This window comes from Aythya ferina, assembly GCF_964211825.1.
Source record: "Aythya ferina genome assembly, chromosome: 6".
NCBI lineage: Eukaryota > Metazoa > Chordata > Aves > Anseriformes > Anatidae > Aythya > Aythya ferina.
The window spans coordinates 9,290,398-9,314,656 of record NC_140303.1 but is presented as its reverse complement, the minus strand read 5'-3'; the positions used below and the strand labels follow the sequence as shown (position 1 = coordinate 9,314,656).

Below are 24,259 nucleotides of genomic sequence, written 5' to 3'. Positions count from 1 at the left end.
AGACAACAGGAACTGATGAACAACGAACTTACTCTCGAACCATCAGCTGGAAATTACCGCTACTTGATCCTGCAAACTGTAGCCAGGATATGCCAGGACAGCACTGTCCATTCTGCCAGACTCAGTGTGGGGCATTTATACGAAACAGAAGACCCCCCCACGTGGAGTGTTACTTGGCATGAGGCCTCTACATCAGATCCTGTAAGTTGTTCTCTAGAGGCAGTTACCTGTCTCCTCCCTGGCCTTGGGATTCTATTTACATTAACAAAATAGATCAGACTCCGGTAATATCCCTTTTCTGTGCTGTATAACACAAAACCAACACATTACAGTGGCACAGGCTAGCACCCTTGCAGTGGGGAAGTCACAGAAATTAATAAGGCAACAATTCCAGGGAAATCGTGAGGTCACTGCTGCAGTCCTTTGCTTTGGGCTAGCATGGACAGAGGTAATGGCTCACTCCCTTTTTGGCTGTAAGGAAGGACCCCGAGTAAAGGAGATGGCCATGTCATCAAGTTTAGTTTTGATGACTAATTGTAACCTGACTGCAAGCTTCCAGGAGGGAAAATAAAATTAGATAGTCTTTCTTTACTGGAGGCTGCTACGTATAGGTATCTAGAAAGTATGCACTCACCTCGTTTGTTTGGTCATTGACATTGACAAAGAGAGGTTTCCAGCCAGGTGGGAGGGTAGAGCTGTCAATGGCATAACCGTGGTTCTGAGCAGTGATGACAGCCTGTCCATTCACTGCATTCAGGACAGGCTGGTTCTGCCCTCTGAAAGGGAGAAGGAAAGGGTCAGAGAACAGGGGACAGAAGTGCTGGATGTGTCCAAATGCCACAATGTGGAGGAGCTCATAGCTGAGGAACTATACATAGTGAACGGCTACTGCTGAACTGCTCCTGGTAACCAATCTCAAAATGATAAATCCTGGGAAAAACTTTGCTGTCCTTCAGTTTGGTGGGGGACCAGTTACTCAAACTCTTTGAGGCACCTTCAAAAAAAACAATGCACACCAAGGCAATTTAAATTAAAGGAAGGAGAATGGCAAGAATGAAGAAATAACTGCAAAGCACTGAACTGGTCTGTCTGGGCCCTGGGGAGCAGAAGAGCTGCTGTACCTGTTGGCCACCTGCATCTTGTAGGAAGTGGCTCCGGCTGCTATTCCAGTGATTACGTGCCCCATGCTAATTCCAAACAAAGGCTCTGGGCGATTGCTCTCCAGCACCTACAATGAAAAGGTTTTCAAAAGCTATTGGAGTGTCACTGTTCAGCAATTCCAGCATAACCCATGCTATGCTCCTAGCCCTGCTGCAGTTCCCTCACAGCAGCCACACAGAGTTTGGGAGCTGGGGAGGGGACGGGTGGAATGCAAGGCTGGCAACAGCCTACGAAGGACAGATTCCTCCTCTCCTCAGGGGGAAAGCTCAGAGCACAGCTTGCTGTCTCGGTCTACTCAAGGGGAATGAGCAGGGGTGCTTTATATTAACACATGACATTATTTCAAATGGGAGCACTGTGAAATCAAGGCTATTCCTTCACAAGGTCACAAAGGTGCTGAAGGACCAAACTCAGACAACTAGGAAAAGATGACAAATAAACATGAAAAAATGGCCTGTGGCTATCATACTCTACCTTTCTGACGTTCTGAATCACCTCCTGGGCCTTCATCGGATCCCCTGGACCTCCAGAAATTACGAGCCCATCATAGTCCATGCTGGTAAAATCATGGTCCCATGGAACCAGATGTACCTCGGCACCCCGCTGGGAGAAAATCAGAGGGAAAGACAAGCAATGAGCGGAGCAAAGGAACAAATGAATGCATGTCTGGAGGCTGAACTGGGATTTCAGCCATTCCCTTGTCAGGAACGATAACAAGGCTATCATTAATTATGTCCAGATTATTTCCACAAGCCTGCTAGGATTTTTCATCTTTGAGCCACCTCAGTGTTTGCCAAGTATTTCTGAAATTCACTAATGAGATTGAAAGTTAGTAATTGAATGCATAATAGGTGTGTATATACACAAGTAATACATTCACTGTCACACAATGTATTCACCCTAACTGCTAACACAGGGATCTCAGCCTCTTCAACATGCCAGCAATAGTCCTGCATGCCTATAAGGGGATGAACATACACATTAACCAGAAAACTGAAACACGTGAACCTGGTGCATCTTGAGAATGAGAGGACACCACCTTCGTTCCTCCAGTATGGCTAGAGAAGTAAGGACTGCTCCATCTCAGTGCTAACAACAGGAAAAGATTTTCAAAGAATCCTAGAATTAAAGAATCACTTTGGCTGGAGGGAGCTCAGGAGATCATCTGGTCCAATTCCTGCTCAAAGCAGGGACTTCCACTGTAGGGCAGTTTTCAGCATCTTTGGGGACAGACATTCCACAACTTCTCTGGTTCCCTGTTTCAGCCATTCACCAACCACTCTCACTGCAAAATTTTTCCCATTTATTCATTTTTGGCCATGTTGGCACCACAGCTTCTCTAAAGATCACCTTTCTGGGATTCTTGAAGGCTGAAAGGTTGCTGCACAATTCCTCTTCCTCACCCCCCTCAATACCATGCATCAATTTCAGAAAACACCTCACAGTCCATAAAAATCATCCTAAAAACAAAAACACCTGTACCTCATTTTAGGAGGGAAACCGCTACTGGTATGAATGTGTACAGCTGAAAAGAAGGCTACCGAGTACAGGCAAGGTTCTTACCAAAGCAGAACAGGAGAGAAGGATATAAAGCACTGACCTACCTTTACCAGCAGACGAATAACATTGTACTTCAACCCACAGTCAACTGCTACAACTTTAATTGGATTCCCTCTGCCATATACCTTGACTTCCTACAAAAAGAAAGGCCGTGCTGTAAGTGACAGATCACCTCCTGCCCCCCAAAACACAGGGAAGGCGGCCAGCAAAATAACTCTTCACCAACGTGCAGCAACTGGTGCTTCACAGTCAACTTACAGAGAAATCTCCAGAAGTACCACAGATGTTAACACTTCATTTTTTTGTTAAAATAAAAGTTACAACACCATTTTATATACCGTTGATTACAGCAGTAACAGCAATCCCTAAGAAACCACTTGTTTCCATAGCTAATGACAACCTTTTTTCCAGCGTTTCACCTCATTAGCAGTGAAGTAGCATGTCAGCTCTCACAGATCATTGCAGCCCAAGAGAATTGCCAGACACATTGGGAGAGGTTTCCAGCTGAAGTCATCGTGCTGATGCCAGTGGAGCAAGGCTGCTTCACGCCCACCAGCTATGGCTCCATCACACGAAACACAACCCTGAGCTTCCAGTCACAGCAGGACCGAAGCCCAGTGTGGCTGGACGTGATACATTCTGTGATAGACCTGCGGTGGGTGCCACTGAGCATCACGTATGTTCATGTGGCACCAGCAGTTGTGCACAGTTCTACACTTGTGGCACCTTCTCTTCCAGCTGCTGTTCCCATCCCGCAAAGTAAATTGTCCCTGCACATCCCCTGCCTCTGGACCATTTCAGTACACCCACTTATCCTTCCTGGTTGCAACCAGGATGGAAGATGGTGGAGCCAAACCACTGTCTATTTTATGAATCTTGATACTGCAACATGGAGACATTAAGAGAAGGCTCTGGCACTGATATAGGGCTCTTTATGGATAGCTTCTTTCTGAAGCTTGCTGAATTATCTTACTGGTTATGTAACTGCAGTTAGTGCCAGCATGGGATGCCGCTCATCAATAACCACATAAGGTGGGCTTCTGCTTTCTAAAAGCAAACTCTGAAAGTTGATATTCATAAGTGTACTTTATCTAAAGTGTCCTTCCTCTTGTGCAATACACCGCTTTTTTTTTTTTTTTTTTTTTTTGTAAGCTAAACAACTCCCTTTTAATCAGCTTCCCTGGCATTCAAATTTCACAGCTGGGCCCCTTTATGAAGAGATGCTAAAATCCATTCCCAATATGCCGTGGTACTGGTGACAAACAATCTTTTCAAGGAAGATTAGGACCAGCCAGAAGGAAAAAACATCCCCTCTACAGGGAGCATAAAATGAAGTTTTAGCAGAATAATACAGTCCTTCCCTTTCTGTTATCCTAATTAAGTTCTTGTTTGAATTGTTTTCTACTCAAAAGAAAACAAAACAACAAGAATAGATTTTTAGCGATGTAAGCAAGAGCATGTCCTGTGTGAGGACGTCTCAGATCATCATCAGGAGTGACTGCCTGCCGTTTCAGGAGCAGAGGTGAAAGAGCTGGGCTGCGAGAAGCCATCTCCCTTCACTGCAAGGTTTCTAGCTGCCGCTCACGAGCCAGCAGTTGGTCTGTACTCCTCCTCTAAACGGGACAAGAATCAGCACAGAGCCAGCAGTGTTACCACTGATGTCGTGACTCCTGCTCTCCAGCACTGAAAAGGGATTTTGTATCAGATCATCTCATAGCTCACACCACATAAAGCAATGGCAAAGTGCCTCGCAATCCTTTTTTTGAGAATGAGCACGGTGAATCTGCTATTGAAACTTGGTCTTGAGAGGTATGACAGTACCTTCAGTCAGGAGTACACAAGCAGATTCTTCGTGCACAGGCTGGTGGAACTGCACTGCTGCAAAGCAACTGCAAGGGTCTTCTACCTGCTGCCCTTCAAGCTTCTAGGAAGTGGAGTTCAACAATCTCAAGAGAATCGATGAACCCAGTTTTCACAGAAATTAATTTTGTGCTATGTGTCAGAGTCCCTTAAGAAAAACTCACACACCTTTTTAGAAGGGCTCTTGGGGACGCCTCAGTTCCTCACAACACCCCTACTAAAAAAATCCGTGAAACATTACGAACCAGAGATCTCCCTCAAATGTTCTCCTTGGCTGTTCTAAGGGCCAGGGAGAATTGTGGAACAAAACTTCTTTGAGTTATTTTAATTGCCTCCTCCTCAAAACTTCGCCCTGTCCAATTAATTAGGCTATGATTTGTTAACACCTTTCCCAACTGATTTTAGGTGCTGCTGTCTTCACAAGCCTTCCCCCACTTCTCTCACTTACTCTTCCTCCGTACTGCAGAGCACTGACCCCTCCATCTGGTCAAGAGTATATCTACATAGAAGCTAGACCAGAAACTCAATCAGGGAACTGTTAAAAGCCAGAGGATTTCCCTCGTGTGGTCACAGCACAACCTATAAGAAGCTTCCCAGTCTGAGGATGATGCAGGAAGGTTCTGAGTCAGCAGTCAGGGAGAAGAGAAACTGCTGACAACAGTGGTAACAGCAAAAAACTACATGGGACTCTATGTTTAGATAGAAGTGACCTATCAGTTTCGAGCATTTATATACCTCTCACATGGTCCAGGACCCTGAACATCACAGGCACCAAAATAAATCTCCAACAAAAGTTCCTGTGAAACACTGGCAATTTTCTACACTCCCTGTCCTGTAGAAGTAGTGTTAGTCTATAGAATCTCTATCACTAATACCTAAGGATGTGGGGGACAGGAAGAAAAAATAAATGATTAAAATCACTCCAAAGGTGCAATTGATGAGCAGGTCTTACTGTATTCGGATTAACACAAAAATAGCTATTTAGAAACAGATAGATTATCCTGGCCAGTAACTACCAACGCTGAACAGCTTACTTCATCGTCAGCTTCATTTGTGATGTTGCTTTTTAAGCCTACAAAATGAAGTTATAAACATAACAAGATCACCGAAGCTCCATTAATCTTATTATATCGCCCTTTTAGAAGCCATTTTCAGCATCTTCAGAGCAATTCTGTCTTAGTAATTGCCGAGTTTAGCATCAGCAACCTTACCTATTGCTGAGTTACTGCTCAAAATGACTTCACCTGCATCTTGCAATTGCAGATCACAAACACCTCAAGAAGCAACTGCCATCCTTCTGTGTAGCAACAAGGACTAACTCAAAACACAGTGGAAGCATAGCAGAAGTTGGCGAGATCTCTAACTTGCAAAGCTGCCTATGCATTCCAGTAGCATTTCAGATAACCTGTTACAATTGGAAATCCAAGCCTGGCTTCAGGCTTGCGCTTCCATTTCCCACCCGTGCCACACACACCAGGTTGTGTGAGGAATCGTACACAAGTAATTATTTGCAGAGCTCTTCCACAGCCTCCCTGATCTTAAAGGAATTGCAAGCATCGCAGTAAGCATGGAATTCGCAAATGGGACTCATGCTCAGTTGTCATCTCAGTCAATGCCCCTATGGCACTCTATCCTATAACTAAAACCCCAAAGGGTCCATGACTCAAGACACTGCCCCTTGCATCGGTAGAAGAATGGTTACCATTTTTAGTGTAAGCCTGGTTTACTATGACCTGGTGAGTTACAGTGCTCTTCTCTTGTGGTTGAGCACAGTTTGCATGCCCTGCTAACAGGAGTACAAACATAGCTGCTGTTCAGTCCACAGACACACAAAAAGCAGCTAAGGCCAGCAATATTAGAGCCAGGGAACTCCTATGCTGGTCTCTTTTTGAGGCCTACAAACACCTTCTGGCATCACCTCAACAGAATTATGCCTGAGCCTAAGTTATCAAATGTGAGCTTTCCTGAAATTCATTCAAGTAAAGCAACCGTTCTTTTGGTTAATTTTTTGAAAGTGTGCCACCCACACCAGCTCTAACTGTATCCCCAATACTTCTTTGTTTCAAAGACTTCCTGTCTTTGGAACAGACAATCCCCTGATCCGAGCACTGTTCAGAGTACATCCAGCTCAACGTAGCCTATTTTACAGCTTCAGCACAGCACCTAGTAAGCCACAGGGACCATACAAGGCCCATGCTGAGTTCACAGCCTTCCAAAGCTCTAGAAAGGTGAATGGTTTAAAAGAGGTCCCGAGATTATTTAGAAAAACTGGGTGATCCCCAGAGCAAATGGGGAGCAGTTAATACCTGGAGTGTACAGACCTAGGACTAGAGGAAGTTCTCACCTTTGTTGAAACTTCTGCAATTAAGTTCTGCTTATTTGGGTCTGCAAACTCTGTGGGTTGACCTTCAAATTCAATCTTCCCAAGTACTGTGCCCTGTGGAAATACACCAGTAAACAAAGAAGCACAAGTAAAGAAACTGTGAACACTGGGGCAAGGTGCTGACAGGCACAGCAACCTGAACAGCTGTTTAGAGATGGTTTCTTGACAGCTTATAGCCACTTCCAGCATCTTCAGAAGTTATGATCCCTTCCTAGTATTAAAAACAAGTCTCAACATCCTTCTTCTGAGGGAGAGGCAGTGCCACCAGTAAAATCTGTGAACAGCTTGGCAAGCTGTCTAATGACAGTAAAACAGGTTGCCTTCCAAGAGGATCAGGTTTCAGATCCCCAAATAAGATCTGGGAGTAATCCCCAAGGCAGTTTGCAGCTTTTTGGTTTTAGACACCCACTGTGAGGTCTTCAGCCACATACTGTGGATAGCTATAAGGCAGCAGAGCTGTAAAGCAACGCTGTGTGGGAGGCAGGTCAGCACAGCTGTTCGCTGAATAATCTGTTAAAAAAAAAAAAAAAAATCACCTCCAGCAAGCTCTGCTCTTTACTGCTGTTATCACCTCACAGAAGCTAGGACACCCTTGATCTGCCAGCAGCATATCCTACTCTGTGCTCTGTTCATTAAAGTTCAGTGGAAAAAATCCCCATTTTGGCTTTGCTCCACTCCTGGAATAAGTGGGATTAACCTAGGGCTAAACTCTTTGCAGCATGGGGACAGGGGGTGCAATACAGAACTTCCCAAGGATGGAAGGGGATGGTGAAGCAGAGGAAGTCAACGTTTTGTGATAACTCTCAACACATGACACTATCAAGATAAAACACAACGTTCAGCTTGCCCTGTGAAGGCTGGGACTGCTCACTGGCTCTACTGATACTTCCTTGAGATACTTCCATGGTCGGCCATACCTGAAGTATCCTTGTCATCTTCTTTAGAGACAGGGAAGTGTCATAACCGTGCATTGCCATGTGCACTATTAAGGGTAAGTTTTGAAGACAGATCTTAACAGCGACTGACATCCTTCCTCACCTTGAGGTTGCACCTTACACCACAAGGTGCTACAGAACGCTTTGTGTGCAGCAGAGCTGAACAAGTCAGCATCACCTTAAATAAGTCGGGTTCTTGGGAGCCACAGAAACTGCCAAGTGCCACTGAGTAGCCAGTCCCATAAAAGCTGATGACAAAGCCCTAAAGCCTTTCTTACAAATAGGAACTCTGTCTTACCTTGCCACTGGATTACTCAGCCAAATGCTGCCCTGAATTTATCTTTAGAGTTGCTATAACAAGTCATTGGTCATTTCTGCATTTATCACAGTAAAGCCCCATTCTCTCCCCCAATTAATATTTCATTCCACGTCTGTTTATAAAGTGTTGTGTTTTTTTTTTTTTTCCCCCAATCTGACGAAGAAGTCTAGGAGACAAAGCTACATTATCCACTATTTTAAAAGCCATAAACCAATACCACTCAGTCCCAGTATAATGGGCATTACTGCTCTACACTGTCTGATAAGCTACTGGATAAATACTGAAAGTGTATTTACTTTGGATGAAAGGAGCACTGATCCATTAAACGAAGTGTCTGAAGAAAGCAGAAAAATGTATTGCCATTTCCCATTGCATTAAACTGCACTTGTCTGCTGTCTGTAAGAGCAGGACAAACCCTTATCTTCCCATAAGAATTAATTTCTACAAATATTCCTCTATTCAGGCTGGATCATTCGTATTTTGGTTGTGGAATGAATGGGGGAGTGGGCTTGCACTACAGATTGCAGACTGGTCAACTGAAGAATAGAGCAGCTTCAAATAATCCATTAGAAAAGAAAAGCCTCCGAGGCACAACAATTTACCTTCGGAATGGCTTTGATCACCGTTTGAGCAGATGTGAAAGTACCTTAACACTACCTTCCATTCAGTAATGTAATCTTGCTGATGTCCTTCAATTGTCAGCTCTCAGAAAGCAGAGAAAAGTAATGGCTATTAAAAATAATGAAAGGTTTCAGTCAAAGAAAACCAGCCTGTGTTAGGAATCCAGGTTAGGTTAACGTAGCCATTCCTTAAGTCTCTGAGGAACTGGAAAGTTTCCACTGACCAAAGCTGGTGCTGTCTATGAACTAACATGCACAAGATGTCACAGATTTGTTGCCATCTCTGTTACTACCTGAGGCAACAGGCAAGTGACACGACAGCCTGTTGTGTTTGACACCACTACCAAAGGAGTTTCATGTACATCAGCACGTGCTGGTTCACTCATGTGGAATAGGAAACCCAGAACCTTTAGTCTTCCAAAGGGGATGAGGATCTGAGCAGCACCTGAGGTCAAGGCAACCCAGCAGTGGCATTGCTACCTCAGGTTTGCTGCGCTGTTAGAAATATGTCCCAGAAAACGGCAAGGTTAATGGAACTGGGTCGAGGAAAGGGGATCATACCTTGTCACGAATTAATTTGGACAGCATTCTGGTATCAATCCCATAGAGAGCAGGCACCTGAAGAAATCACAAGTATAAGTTAGAGAACAAGCAGCTAAGGCACGTGAAGCCAACAGCCAGATCACTTTGCTGAGAAGAACATGCTTGTTGGTAAAGGGCTTTGGCTCTTAGCAGCTCTGTTGCCAAGGCTGCCCCACTTGCAGTTCTTCACCTTTCCTCCCCACTCCCCACTCATAAATAGCTTGGTTCTTCAAGACTTCTAGTTTCTGCATTAGAGAGCTCAAAATAAAAAGCTTATATGGCAAATATTGGTCTCATTTCTGAGCCACGTTTTGCCTTCCTCCTGAGCACCTAACCCTCCCAGCTGCTACAAGTCAGTCGCACTCTACTGGCATATCCTTGACTCCCACCACTTCACGTCAGAGGGGTTCCTGCAACTAACAGTCCTTGAGGATAGCACTGTGGCAGTCACTAGGAGCAGCACTACAGAAACATCTGATGAGATGCTGGAATATAATCTAACATGGATCTTTTTTAATAAGAACCAAACATCCCCAAAGAATGAGAACTAAGGAACACAGAACAAGCGCAGTACAGACTGGTGAAGACATCTCAAGAGAAAAGTGGTTAGCAACTCAAAGCTGGTTGTTCTTTCCCCTGTTCCCAGACACGCAGGCCTGTTCTCTCCATGTAGCTATCCCACTATTTCTCACCTTTTCTTCCTGCAACCACTCCCCAAGACTCCTTGTAGCCTGCCAGTGACTGTACTCATTGCTGTAATCCAGCACCAGCAAACCTGAAACCTGCAGAGAGAAGAAATGGAATTTTGCACTGAAGAATGACTCTGGACTAGCCCTGTGCCTTCTGGTACATTCATCTGCTGCAAACCGTACCACATGAGACACAACGCCAGGCAGACTCGGCGTGGCTGCTCTGACAGAACGAGAAGACAGCAAACCTGATACTGCACAGTGGGAGAGCACAGAAGAGATATCAGGCAGAGGGGTAAAGACATCAGCAGTTTGTCATTAATGTACCCAGACCATTTTACTTATGAAATCCATAGAATAGTGTGGCTTCCAATTGACTAAAGCTGCAAATTGCATTGAATGGAGAAAACAGTTCTTGTTAGAAAGAAAATGAAAGTTTAAGACAAGACAGAATGTTCCATTTTGATTCATTTTTTTGTTTAAGAAAGCTTTTCACTTTCTTAGTGACATTTCATTTCAAAAGTCAACTTCATTTTCCAGTGGAGTTAGGTAGTTTATAAAGGAGTCATTTCACCTCAGGACAGATAAAACATTTCACTGGCTCTGCAATTACATGGGTTTTATTTCATTTTTCAGTACTGCCACAACAGCACGGACACAGTCCTGGTCTTAGCCTATGTGCCCTGTTGCCAAAACACAAACTAGTTCCTGCACTAGTAAGGGCAGCCTTCTTCACACAGCTGTCACCTCCCCTGTTTGTGGCAGAACAGGCATAGAGAAGAGAGTTTCTGCACAGAGAAACTTCTCATTCTCAACAGCATTTGCTCTCCCTGTGGAAACCAGTCCTGGCCAAACCCAGACAAATATGAAGTAGATAGGAATGTGAGGAAAAAAAAGTCAACAAGGGGAGCAGTTCACAAAAATTGTGTCATGTGTACCACCGAGGGGAAAGGCACCACTTCCAGACAGCGCATAGCCAGGTGCAGAAAGCACAGTGATTACCTTTTGCCACCATTTCTCCAGAAGACAACACCCAGAGGAAGAAAGAGAAAGGTTGAGTATCACTGACTCCTTTTAACTTCTATGAAGTGCCTGTAAGTTCTTGCACACACACACACACACATTCACACACACTCAGGCTGCTAGCACTGTCCTCTGCTCAGCTCCTGTGTTGCCACCATTACCTTGATTCCATCGGACTCCAGAAACCTCCTGAGGCCCATTTCGTCCACGGCAGCTGTGTCAGGCACCCCACTGTTCCCAACAATGGGGTTAGCCAGAGTAAGAATCTGTCCTTTGTAGCTGGGGTCTGTCAAGGCTTCGGTGTATCTAGGTGAAGAAGCAACAGAAGAAAAAGTACGTTGTTCTGAAGTTGAACAGAAAATAAAAGAGGCAGTGAGAGGACAGCTCTGATTTCCCATGTGACAAAAGGCAAAACCAGTAGTTATGTGAAAACATCCTTCGTAGCAAGCACATTTGTGAATACACCTCATCCTTGCTATCTGCAATTTAGCATTCAACACAGAGAACAAGGAAAGGCTTTTGCTTCTCCTGCTTCACTAAAGAAAAGCACGAGAGCTGTTCCACTCAGACCCCTTACGATTTGACATATCGCTTGAACCACAGATGACAGCTGGGGCTTGGCCATTCCCTGGGCACCCATCATCACCATCCCTTCCTTCCACGTGGTGTAAGAACTTCCCTCTCAGTAAGCGTAGAAAGCTCAAACTGAAAAGCCAGCTGACAACACAGTTGTTTGCCCAGTCTTGCTCCCTTCCCCAGCCTGTAGTCTTCAGATGTCTGGGGCTGTAACTGCCCTTTCCGCGAGGGAACAGGTAGATTAATTAACATCTACCTTTTTCTCTGGGCTCAGGGAAGCAGCTACAATCATCCTTATGATTCCTCACTATTTCTCTGGGTTCTTTCCTCCTACCTGTTCTGCCAGCAAGCTCTGCCAGGGCACCAATTCTGCAGCTTCTCCCAGCACAGAGGCCTGCCATCCCTTCCAGGTGATCTCCTGGATCCCATCTGCAGGACACCCCACGTACCACCTGACCAGATCCCTACGTGCTTTGAAGGCAGTTTGTGTCTCTCTGAAAAAAGGCAGGCTGAAGACAATGCTTTGGGGTTCAGCAGCCCATGCTGGTCCCATAGCCCCAAAGCCCTCATCTTTAGCCAGAGGAAGAAGCCCCAGAGACTGCGACTCCATTCCAGCACCCACCTGAGCGCTGTTCCCAGCAAGGACAGATCTGCAAGTGCAGTGGAACGTCCTCCTGCAATGGAGGACTGATCTTCAGAATTTAATGGAGGATCAAACCTACAATTTTCACAGTCTACTGGATCAGCTCTTGATCAGTGGATCCAGTTGATCCTGGCTCACTTCCAACCCCAAACAGGGTAAATACGTTCTACTTACTCATGCTCCTAATTCTGCAGCTTCGAAGTGAGCAGCCTTTCACTTTCTCCCTTACACTCTAGCATACTGTTGCACCAATCTGTTAAGCATTTGCTGTCTTTCAACTCAAAAGCAGCTGTAATTCAGCAACAGATGAACTTATCCATATAGATATTAAGCCAAATGCATCAAGACACTGCAGAATTAATCTGACCCATACAAAACATAATTTATTACTGTCATCACTGTTTAAACAATACATAACTGGCAACTCCAGCCGTCTACCAGATATCAGCAAGTCACAAGAGACATTTTTATGGTGCTTCGGACTTACTGCCAGCAGATTAATTGTCAAACACTGGGAAACTCTTCACAAAACCCGGAGTGGTTGCAGGCAGATACAGACAACGCAGCACAGCAGCCAGCTCTAAGGAATGACACATCAAATCAACAATGGCCATGAGATATTTCCAGGTAGGCCTCCCTTGCTGTTCAGATCTATACCTCCTGCTGCAGGTGAACAGCCACACAAAGCGCAGCGCGATCACAGAACTGCAGCAAGCGCACGACGTGCACATTTAGCATCTCCTTCCTTCTGAGTCAATTGGTTATGCTTCCCAAAGCCTCTGGTAATGACAAAGGCAATGTAATTAACCTTTGCATGTTATTTGTAATCAGCAAACAAGGACAGAGAGCCACTGGGTTTAGCTGGGCTGTGAAGGCGCAGCTCTGCGTTAAGACAAAATGCCCTTTAAGCAGGCACAACGCTCGTGGGGCAGAGAGGAGCAGATGGGAGCAGGAGCTCCAAAGATGCTGCGAGGTCCAACCCCTGCTGTGCCTGCCCACGGCCCTGCCTGACTTCGGTAAACTCCCATCAATCAGTGCTCTCACCAGAGCATCCTGTGAGGCACACACACAGGCACGTTGGAGGCAAATGCAGTTACTGAGCTGATACAAGCACAGTAACATTTTGAGGGAAGAATTGCAACCCGTAACTGAAAACCTCCCCCCTTCCTCTCTCTGCCCCATTCTAAATGCTAGGATTTGTTATTCCAAACCTTTCTGAGAAGTTCATCCTCGTGCTCTTCTAATGAAAATTCAACATCGCACCCCAAAAACATCGCTCTCTGGCCTCTCTTCTAGGGTAATCTGACAACATTCCAGCCAGCTTTAGCTACTTCAGCCCTGAAAGCTGGGTGTACACCAAGTGCTTAGGCTCCCCGTTCTGGCACGGATCAGGAGGTGGGAGTCCAGCCAAGCAGACGAGGTGCAGAGCAGCACACTGGTTGTCTGCACACAGAGCTCACGCTGACCCCGCTCAGGGTCTAGAAACACCCAGTCCACAGAAAGCAGTGGTCTGAGACCTAAAAGCAGCCATGGCAAAACCACCCCTGCATTAGCCTCCTGCTGGCTGCACTAATTGCTACGAGCCCAGACAGCCTGCAAAAGGCCCCAGCCCTAGTGCAGCACCTCCTTCCCACTTGGCCTCCTGCTAAGGGGAGGAGGGGCAGTGGGGTCCGTCAGATACGTGAGGTCCTGATCGCTGTGCTCAAGACCACGAGGCAGAGCTGGAGGGTTTCTTTCACTGGCCAGCAATGCCATGGCTGGTAGCAAATCCTGTCACTTTTACGATCTACAGCAATGCTGCAAGCTCTTATCCTCCTCTTCTCTAAGCCAACCGAGTTCACATTCTTGGAGAGCGCTCTGAAGACACAGCCTGATGTTTTGAATGTTCTCTCCATCCCCATATGCTCCCCAGCCCAGAAGAGATCTCTCCTTTCACAGGCATCCTCTCCAAATCACTAGGAAATGAGCAAACAGCTTCTGCTGCCACAGAAACATGTGGAGGGGAAATTAATCCATCAGGTCCTCCTTGACTTTTGTGATGTGACAAGATTTATTGCCCATAATCCATCACAGAGAAGAGAACTCTGGTGCCCTCCATCACTCTGATCTATATTAAACAGTTGTTTGTTGGCAGGTATATTAACACAGCAAGTAATTAGTGCTGTCAAAATACTTAAATAATTGCCTCCTAATGCAAAACTTTGCAAACAGATTCCCCTCTGCAGCAATTTAACATCCTCACCAATGAGATCATTTAAAACTCATCCTGTGAGCACTGTTTTCTCCAAAGGAGAGCAGAATTTGGGGAATACAAGGCAGCTGGGCAAAGGCCATTATGAAAGTCTGCAGGCAAAGACAGCTATGGATAGCTGCAGAAAAAGCTCAAGCACCAGCAGCTTCAGAGCTGTGTCACCTCCCCGGAACATATCCCTCTCCTAACCCACAGCCTCAATCCTCTGGGCAGCTTTTTCTCTGCTCAAGCAGTTCAACTTTGCAGCCCTGGGTTGCAATCCTAAGCCAGCTATCAGCTTCTGTCACTTGAGAGGACACGCAGCCATGCCAGGTTAGCAACAAACCTGATCCTCCCCTATCCCTGGGAAGGGCAGAGGGCTCGAACACATCCTCAGCTGTGCTATGAGCCCCCACACACCAAGAAGGATGGTTCACGTGTGAGAACCCAATTTAGGAACATTAGGAGTTAAGAACTTTGCACTCAGAGGCCGTGTCACATCACTCAGGAGGCTGCAGGTACTTCAAACCTTTACTCTCGATCTGGAAATGGGAGGGAGAACAACGACACATCAGATGAAGGTTCTTGCTGTCGTGGTTCTGTGTCACTCAGCAGCAGCTCTGCTCTGACTCAGCAGGGGCTGCATTTCGTGGGGAGACGAGCAGCTCTCTCCACACCTCACTGTCACAGTTAGCTATACGAGTCCTTCAAGCTGCCCATCAGCACAAACGTGATGATGCCTGAAGTCACACTGGTAACTGGCTCCCTCTCTGCATTCCTAGAGCATGGTGTTTTCTGCACAGCACATCATTTCCTTGGATTGGGACCCTATGATCTTGAGAAAAGCATCTGCACCAACTACCCCTTGCACACTTGTACAAGCTCCCAAAACAGTTTTCTTCCTTATTTCTCAATTGCTTTTGCCTTACCCAGAAATACCAGTGTTGAATACGACTTCCCCTGCTGTGGAGGATGGATAGCCAAAAGAATAGCCCTTCATCTTCGTTCCATCTTTCAGCACCAAGTTCGCTGTCTGCGCCTAGAGAAAGGCACATGAAGAGACTCAAACACAGGAGGAAAAGGCTTGATGTTTACACAAGTCACACCGAGGACACCTGCCTCTCCTGCCTCGTGCTCTGGGTATTTTTGCCCCTCTCCCATTCCCAGCCGCCAAGGTACTGTCTCTTTTACTGGTCTAATGCTCTTTTTCTTTCTAACACTTAAACATTGTGCTCCTAGAGGTGGCAAGGAAGCTGGCAAACCTCACCATGAGCAAAGCATGTGTTCCTTTTACTACTGGATAACCCTGGCTCTTTCCACATCACTTTGTTCATTTCATTCAGCATATCTTGCAATTAACCAATATTTTAACTCTGTAGGAAAAGAGTTGCCTCTCCTCAGTGTTTGCTCAAGGCTAGCTGCTGAGTACGCTGGCTCTCATCCAGCCATGGGCTTCTAGAGCTGCTTAACTTTTGTTGTAACCATACAGCTAAGCCATCAAAAAGCAGTGCATGCATAGGCGGACTGGTGTCAGGAGGCAAAATTCACAACACAAGTCCATCCTGCTGCAGGACACGGGAAGAGAGGAGCTCCCAGATCAGACGCTCACGGTCCCAGTTACCTCCGGGATAGGATTAAATTGTCCTGGCAGAGGGAGCTACCTAACGAGCAGCCTAGAGGAAAGCTTCCCATAAGCAGCAACACTTTCAAAGAGCGTTTAGCAGAGCGGAGTCCCAACCAAGAAGCAGAGATGCTGGGTTCTGATGGGATAATCTGCCAGAATTTGGTAACCCTAACAAAATTAGCAGTGCTGTTGGGAGCTGAAGGCAGAAGCAGCTTTTGCTTTTTGCTGATCAGCATCAGGTTCCCTGTCATGCAAGGAGACACAGGTACAGTGCCTGAATTTAAAATAAATGCTGTGAGGCAGCAAGTTACTGAAACCAGCTCTGTAGATCACTTTTATTTATTTATTTTTACTTTTTTCCCCCCTCCAGCAAGCACCAGCCAGGGAAGGAGGGGCTCAATCTCCTCGATCATCCACCAAGTTTGTCCACCAGGCAGTAGCTCTTACCTGCATATTCAGGGTGTGTCTGCGTTTCTTTTTTTGTAGCTATTTTGCTGTTGTTGTTAAAAACAGAACTCCTTATGTTGGAATCTTATTAAAAAGAATCAGGTTCAGTTTGCTGCAGAAAGGAGCAGGAGAGCTACTTTCCATTAGCTGTAAATCAGCTGAACAATCTCAGCAAGGAGACATTTCAGCCCCAGCATCGAACATTTTGTAACAATCACAGCAAACATTCATCTCCAGCTCTTCTGCAGTTATAAATACTGCACAGATCAATTACTAATGTACTGCAAAATACACTAAAAAAGAATCAAACTACACTGCCAAGTAATTGAATTCTGTGCATCTGGGATGGTTTTAGCCTTGCATTTTTTCCTCATTAACGTCAAACATCGAGTCATTCTCAAAAGGTTTAGCCATCACTTTCTGAGCCTTCTCGTATGATTGGATGGGACAGTCAGCAACACCACGATCCTCCCACAGTTATTTATACAATTTTGATGGCCCTAGATCTAGCCCAAATAAGAGTTACACTTTGGCCAGCCCCCTAATCTCTTTAAAAGCCTCTCACCACAGGAAGCTGCCACACACTGAAGGTGTTACGAAGGAAAAGCACCCGGGTGCCTCAGACTGAGCTTTGGATGGGACTTCTGCCCCTTCTGAAGCCTGCTCAAAATCCAGCCCACATTACAAACATGGGAGAGGGACTGTAAGAACCAGCTTCCCTCAGCCTTGGCTTCAAGAGACAGATCCCTCCCCTCAGCAGAGCAAGTATTTGAAGCCCACCCAAATATCAGCTCCGGTTTCAGGCAAGTCCCACCACCCAGAGCCAGTCGGGTCATCGCGTGAAGCAGCCACAGCTGCAAACACAGCCTGGCAGGATCCTCAACAATGGGGGAATAGCCAGGAAATCTAAAACTCATCTAGCTCCTGAGGGCTAAAATCCAGCACAATTACCATGACCTTCGAGTCTCGCCCTTATCGTGGCAGTTGGCAGGAATCTCCCACAGACCTCCTGCCCTTCTCTGCACCAGACCAGCAGAGAAATCATTTCTGCCGAACAGAAGCCCCGCTGTACTATCACAGCCCCTACACCGTGTTCAAGTAATGCAGAGGGATGTCCCTGAGCTACCATAACCTGCCTGCAAGTTCAGCTACAGAAGGGATAGATGTTGAGATGGATCCCCCCTCTCCTTGATTTATTATTCTTAATTAAGAGCTTAGTTTGTTTGTTGAGCATTTCTGAAGCAATTATTCTTGCCTACATATCCAGCAGAGGTGTTACCGTATCCCTCAGCTGCCAGCCTACCTTGTCTTTTCAGTTTTGTTTTTAATGTGAAAAGTGATTTACAGGCTATAAAAAAGGCCAATTGGCTCCATCAGGGATTAGCTGGAGAGATTTTCATTTGAAACCAAACCAAACCAAACAAACAAACAAAAAAAGGCAAGAAATAAACAAATATTCCAGAGTTGCCTCGGGGTCCTTTTGTCTCCACTCCTCAGAAGCATCCCTATGTTGTCTAACACAGATCTCTGCTGTAGTCCCAGCTTAAATGTTTCCTCCACGCACAGCCCCACTGCAATCCCATTTCTTCCCTATACACCAGAGGCTGGAACTCAGCAGAGGTCCCTGTTCCCCAGAGAGGCTGCAGAGCCCTTGAAGAGCTTGAAGAACAAAGGTGGCTAACAGAAAGGGGGACTGCTGCAAGATTTGGTGCATCTTTCCAAAGCAGCTTGAAGAGTTCGCTGGCTCAGGTCCCACTTCACTAAGCACTTCAAGTGCAAGGCAAAAGCACTGTGACAGTTAAAAATAAACAAATAAATGAATTTAGTTCTGGTGGGTGCCCTGCTCTAGCAGCCCTTCCCATCTCCAAAATAGATGATAAAGATCTGCTGAATCCAGAAAGTTCTGCAGTGTGATTTGGTTTTTGAAGCGTGTCTGCCATAAACGCCTGTTCTGGGAAGCAAGCAGGTAATATTCTTTCTTTCACACATGCCTCACAGAGTAAACAGTCAAAGAAGTCAAGTTTTTCCTCTCCAAAGAAATCCCTCAGCTTGTCACGGCAAGGCCAAGCTGAGCCCTGCACGCTGGGCTGCTGCAGAAGATGGATCCCCAGAACAGAGGGCACTGGTGTGTGGCAGGGGAAATGCCTCCTTCCTTCCTCAGGCAGGCCACAACTCCACCCAGCACAACCCCTCTGGCACACTTCTCAGTGCACAGATCAGGCTGGCTGCATAATGGGCAGGGGATCAACAAGTGCAGAAGAAGCCCAGAGCCCCCCGATTTCCAGCACAGCAGAAGGCTGGGGCCAGGGTCGTGTTGCACTCTCTCCAGACCAAATAACCAGCAACAACCTTAGCTAGAGAAATGTCTTCTTGTGTGTACTGTCACCACAGGCTGGAGATCCAGCTGGACGTTGCTAACAGTTGGCTTCCTTTGCCAGCATTTTTTTTTTCTCCTTTAAACATATATTATCACATTTGCTTCTAGCTAAAATTAACAAGTAGAAAGGAACAAAAAAATGAATAAAGAACCAATTCAAGGTCTTGTATATCCCCAAGATGATTCGCACTCAGGCTACATTCAGGGAGAAGCTTTGGATTAGCTCCATCACTGTCCGTGTCAAAGAGAAAGCAACACCAGGACCACCCCAAAGACACCAGGGCAGAAAAGTCACCTTTCCTACAATTTGAACTCTTAAAACTTCTTAAGGCTGTTCACAACAACGCCACGGATAGTTGGTCCTGACAAAAATCAGAGGGGGAAGGGGAACCAAGACAGGCAAGGCAGCTAGTGGGAGTTGTGAAGCACCCGAGGAAATGAGCATCCCCCTTTTCTCCCCATCTCTGGAGGAATGGGCCCCACTTCACACACAGCCCTTCACTTTCACCTCCAAAGGGAGAGGAGCAGAATTACGAGTGATCTTTTACCTCCTCACCCACCTCTCTGCTTCCCAGTCATTTTCTCAGTTACTTTCCACCTGCCTCAGAACGTATTTGAAGCATCCTTTTACACTCATCTAAAATAGTTTCTAAAGCCAGTGCTCAAAAATTTGCTCTCTCTCATTTCTAGCTATATTTTTAGCTTGCTCCTGGTGTGTGTGTGTTTTTTTTTTTTCTTTTTTATAGCTCTCCCAATCCCCTCCTTACTGAGCCAGCTATACTGTTACAAGCCACCTATTTATTGCTCCTACCGCTCTTTACATCCCCATATAACTACACGGGCCTCAGATGAGCATTAAATGATACGAGCTTCGAGCTACGGTCTCTCTGCCCGTTACTGAATTACAAAGAAGCGTGATTACCTTGAAACCAGTGATGCTAAGCAGCCCTACGGAGAGCCCACAGGGGTCTCAGCTCTGCTCCCCGTGCCCCCTTCCACCCATGGATGCTCCATCTCTCCTGCAGAACTGACGGATGGGGTGCAGCAGGGGAATAGGAACCTCTGAGTCCCCGTACCTCAGACTGCTCACGTACAGTGATGTTTCCTCACATACGCTGAGCTTAACCGGACAGAAAACAGACTTGGGAGAATAAATATTAGGCACTCTACTAAACCTACCACCTCTCCCTCACGTTCTCTAATACTCTACTTAGCTCATACGTAGATCAGAAATATGTTTTCATTGCATTTATTTTGCTCCCTAGAATAGCCTACTGAGAAAGAGCAATCAAAGGCAACTAAACACTCATTTAAGCCTACAATAATGCAAGAATAGGATCATTACCTATACTGCCATTAGCCCACACACCCTAATTACTCTGCATTTCAAACCTTCTCCAAATTTCTTACCTCTATCCATTACCCTTAATGATGGCTGAACACCAAACCCAGCCCCTTGTGCCACAAGCCCAGCCAGCCACCTTGCTCCTAGGCAAAGTTAGGCAACAAGTCGGCCTTTTAGGACCACTTATCCTTAAATTCTCCCTCAGGCCTGCTGCTTTACTGCTTGCATATGTATATTAGAGAGTCTCTGACTTCTGCTTCTGTACGTGCCATAGAAGGAGGTGTATGAGCCTGGCACTGCCTTAAAGAAAAGCCCCGAGCAGGAAAGGTTCAACAGTTTGTGTACCAGATGCTGAATTCAAACACACGTGTGGCCCCTGGCAAAGGTGGAGTTAGAAATAAGAACTGAGCTCTCAGATTAAACTACTTGTCAGCCCCGTTGCTTTCTGTGAGTTCAAGCATCCGCTTGGGCGGCACAAACTCCTTTAAGCATTAAACTCAAAAAATCAAGTCCGATATGGAAACAGCTTTCCCCAGGGTCAATGCCAAGGCACAGAATGTCAGAAAGACACCTCTGGGGCTGGCTGGCACCACAGCCAGTCACTGTGCAGGTACTCCACTGGACTCAGCACTTGTAGTGCACATTAGGTTTTGGATACCCTGCAGTAGGTCCTGTCACACGCTGTGAAATACAAATGGACCCCATTCAGTCTCATGCTTCTGGGGAGGGCATTTGCTATCACTGGCACTGAGGTTAAGTAGTTCCCAAGGGTTTCATTGGCCTTGTCTTTTGGTCTTAAAACATACATTCATTCTCCTCGCCACTGAAATTGGTGGTGTTGGCTTTGAGCACTCATTTCACGAGCACAGAATTAGGTAGATGCTAGACCAGCTGGTGCTGTAACTCCATCAGAGTTGGGCAGCAATTTTCCATGAGCCTGAAACTTCTTAACTGGGCACCTCAGCATTACAAGGTGTGACCTTGTGGGTCTGTCACTGTGCAGTCCTTGAATGAACGACAAAGCATCCGCCTAACACATCAATCTGTCATTTAAGATGCCAAATCCAAACTTCACGTCCTAATCCAACAGTAGAAAAACACATCAGATCCAGCCCGCTACAGATTCCTGCCAGGATTATCCTGGGATGTATGAAGATGGTATCTCATCAAAATCTGAACCAGCAATCCTAACCGGGGGCTACACAGCTTTACCAGCAGAAGACACCTCTTCCTGTAGCAGACTGTTATAGCCACAGGCTGAAGTGCCTTTGAACTCACCTCTCTCTGCATCACAGGACTTCCAGCTGCTGCACTCTACAGAACACGGCAGAAGTGACTGAAGCAGCTCCAAGCAGCGAGATAGCTATCAAAGGCAAGAGACAAGCAGGGATGGCCTTCCAGCAGAGCTCTTCAGTCCTGCTTAGATGGCTAGACAGTGTCTAAAACCCTTGTGTATCTGCAGGGACTTAAGTGCATCCACATGGATACCTGTTCTGAGAGGCACAACATCAGCATACTGATGCTCTACTCTGTCAGCAGGGATAAACCAAGCTACAAAGTAGGAAACCTGGCCTCCTATACTTCAGACACTGATTTTTGCCAACAGCACCTCTCAGTGCATACACAGTTCCTCTCATCCAGCAACACTGGCAGTAAAAGTGTCTCCATTTTCTCCTGGCCCATTCCAATTTGAAGCAAAAAGCCCAGAGAGGAGAGGTGGCTGGAAGTGTGTTGCTCTGTCACACCAACAGACATTTTCGAGCTCAGTGCTGAGATTTCAAAATGGCACAGAAGCTGGCATCTGCCCTGGAAGAGCTGATGTAAGAAATGGAACTGCCCCACATGAGGGACTGAATTGTCTTAACGTGTTTTTGTCAAATCAACATAGCTCCAGCAGCCTGAGGAACTGCAGAAGAACTTGCTTCCCATGTCAGAGACCTACTTCACCTTCAAATAGTGTGGCAGGGGAGACTGGTACCCACGGTGGCTTTACAGTTCCCAAACAGGACTCCTGTTGTAATCACAAGGAGGAAAAACATCCTCCTCAGCCAGATCTGAATTCAGAGGAAGGGGAAGATTACCAAGCTGTGCTTTAAGATGGTGAACGAGGTAGCAGTTCCACGACTGCTGTGCACTCTCTGGGAGGGGAAGAAGGGTCCAGTAACAAGTACACCAGTCACAAAACAGCCTCTGTCTTTAAGAGCACAAGGCAAAATTGAACTGAGAACTCACACACTGGAAAAAAGAGATAAGAACAGGGATGCCTCCTTCCCAATTCAGTTTTTTCTCTGCAGCCAATTTTTGTTTAAGAAATAATGGGTCTTTTGCCAGGAGCTCAGAGAACTTTTTATTGCAAATCAGTGGCCATGGGATAAACAAGAGAAACCTGAGTCCTCAGTGGACAGAAGTGATATTAATCAGTCCTCTACTCCACCAGCCAGCTAAGGTGGCACCCTCTGGGTATCCACAGCCCAAATCTCCCAGAGCTTTTCCCCACTACCCACTGAAACATCACTCCTCACGTTGTTAATCCTATTACACCAGTGATCCACAAACAGAAACGTGCAAGAGCCCCTTTTCCATGCAAAGAGCCAAAGCACCTCAAGTCCTGTGGAACTGGCAAAGTCCTAGCTCCCCCCTGTGCCAGGCTGCACCCGCCTGCGTTGCACTAGCGAAGCTGCTCAAATGCAGCTTTTGCATTTGAAGAAAGCGGGGATGTGAACCGAGGGGTTCAAGCCCCTAAAATCAAGGGCTGATACCACGATGTGTCCAAAAAGAGCCATCTACCTCTCTGACTAAGCTGAGCCAGCTTGGTTTGCAACACACTGACAATGGATCCCACACAGACCCATTGGGATTGCTCACACGCTTCAAGTGACGCTTGCTTTTAAATACCTAATTGATTCATGATGACATGGGATGAAAGAATTGCTCTGTTAGCTATCAGTCCTATAGAAAGGTGGGGTGTTTGTAGAGAAAATACTATATAATAATTAACCGAAACCTTGAACTTCCACCTTTTGGTGCTATTTACCCTATAATTTTCATTCCAGACTACACAAAAGTGTTGGCTTATCTAATAGAACTGTTTAGCCAAGCAAACCCCTTGCTTCAGGTTCAGACAAATCTCCTTCAGTTTAGTTTTACATGCCTAGGTAAACCCTGTTATCTGCAGCGAGCTATCTCTCGGCATGCCAAACACCTCTATCAGACCACAGGTGCTCCCTGTTAGCAGTTACTGTTACCTTGATGCTCAACAACCTGGTACCAGTCCTTGAGAAACTCCAGTGATCAGCAGACACTTTGCAAAACTCCAACCTGCCTTTCAAAGTCTTCACCACTTTGCAAGCTGTCAAAATTCTTGTCATCTTGAGAGTTGCTGATGGGTAGCTGAAGTTTCGGGAAAACAAAAAAGTAAAAAAGTCCACCTGTATGTGTTTCTTCAAGATTTAGTGCAGATAATATGCTCCTGCAGAATGCGGGGGAAGAGAACAGAGAGAGCTGCTGTGCTGGACTGACCGAACAGCACTGACCTCCACCTTCCCATTTATTCTGCCATTAAAAGTCTCTGCTGTAGACCCACCTCCTCCTGCCCCTCCTTGGAGGGGTGCTCGCTTAGAGCCCTTGCAACACTTTTCTTTAGGTCTGTCTGTCAGCAGGGGTTGCGTCATAGGCCAGGTACAAGCTTCACCTACTGGAAGACAGCAAAGCTCGCTGAGAAACTGCACCCACTGCAATGAAGACAGTCCTCACACACCAGAACTCACACCTTACATCTTGGTAAGAGACCAAGAACCTGTAACAGCCCGTGGTCTGTGCAAATTCGGAGTCTCTCTCCATAGTGTGCTTCCAACATGTGAGCTGGGGTCCACTGTTAGCTAGTGG

The 24,259-nt window shown here is 46.1% G+C and overlaps 1 protein-coding gene across 1 annotated transcript in view; it reads right to left on the bottom strand.

The window, feature by feature from the left end:
- CPS1 (carbamoyl-phosphate synthase 1) overlaps window positions 1–23,742 on the bottom strand; it is a gene marked incomplete at its 5' end in the record, with an annotated part of 89,886 nt that extends 66,144 nt beyond the window's left edge. Inside the window, 10 exons of the mRNA XM_084524739.1 lie at window positions 635–776; window positions 1,122–1,228; window positions 1,636–1,764; window positions 2,766–2,855; window positions 6,926–7,018; window positions 9,400–9,456; window positions 10,113–10,202; window positions 11,294–11,438; window positions 15,511–15,620; window positions 23,620–23,742. Coding sequence (XP_084380865.1) covers window positions 635–776; window positions 1,122–1,228; window positions 1,636–1,764; window positions 2,766–2,855; window positions 6,926–7,018; window positions 9,400–9,456; window positions 10,113–10,202; window positions 11,294–11,438; window positions 15,511–15,620; window positions 23,620–23,742 — 1,086 coding nt within the window. The remainder of the gene's footprint in view (window positions 1–634; window positions 777–1,121; window positions 1,229–1,635; window positions 1,765–2,765; window positions 2,856–6,925; window positions 7,019–9,399; window positions 9,457–10,112; window positions 10,203–11,293; window positions 11,439–15,510; window positions 15,621–23,619) is intronic.
- Between the last annotated feature and the right edge of the window lie 517 nt (window positions 23,743–24,259).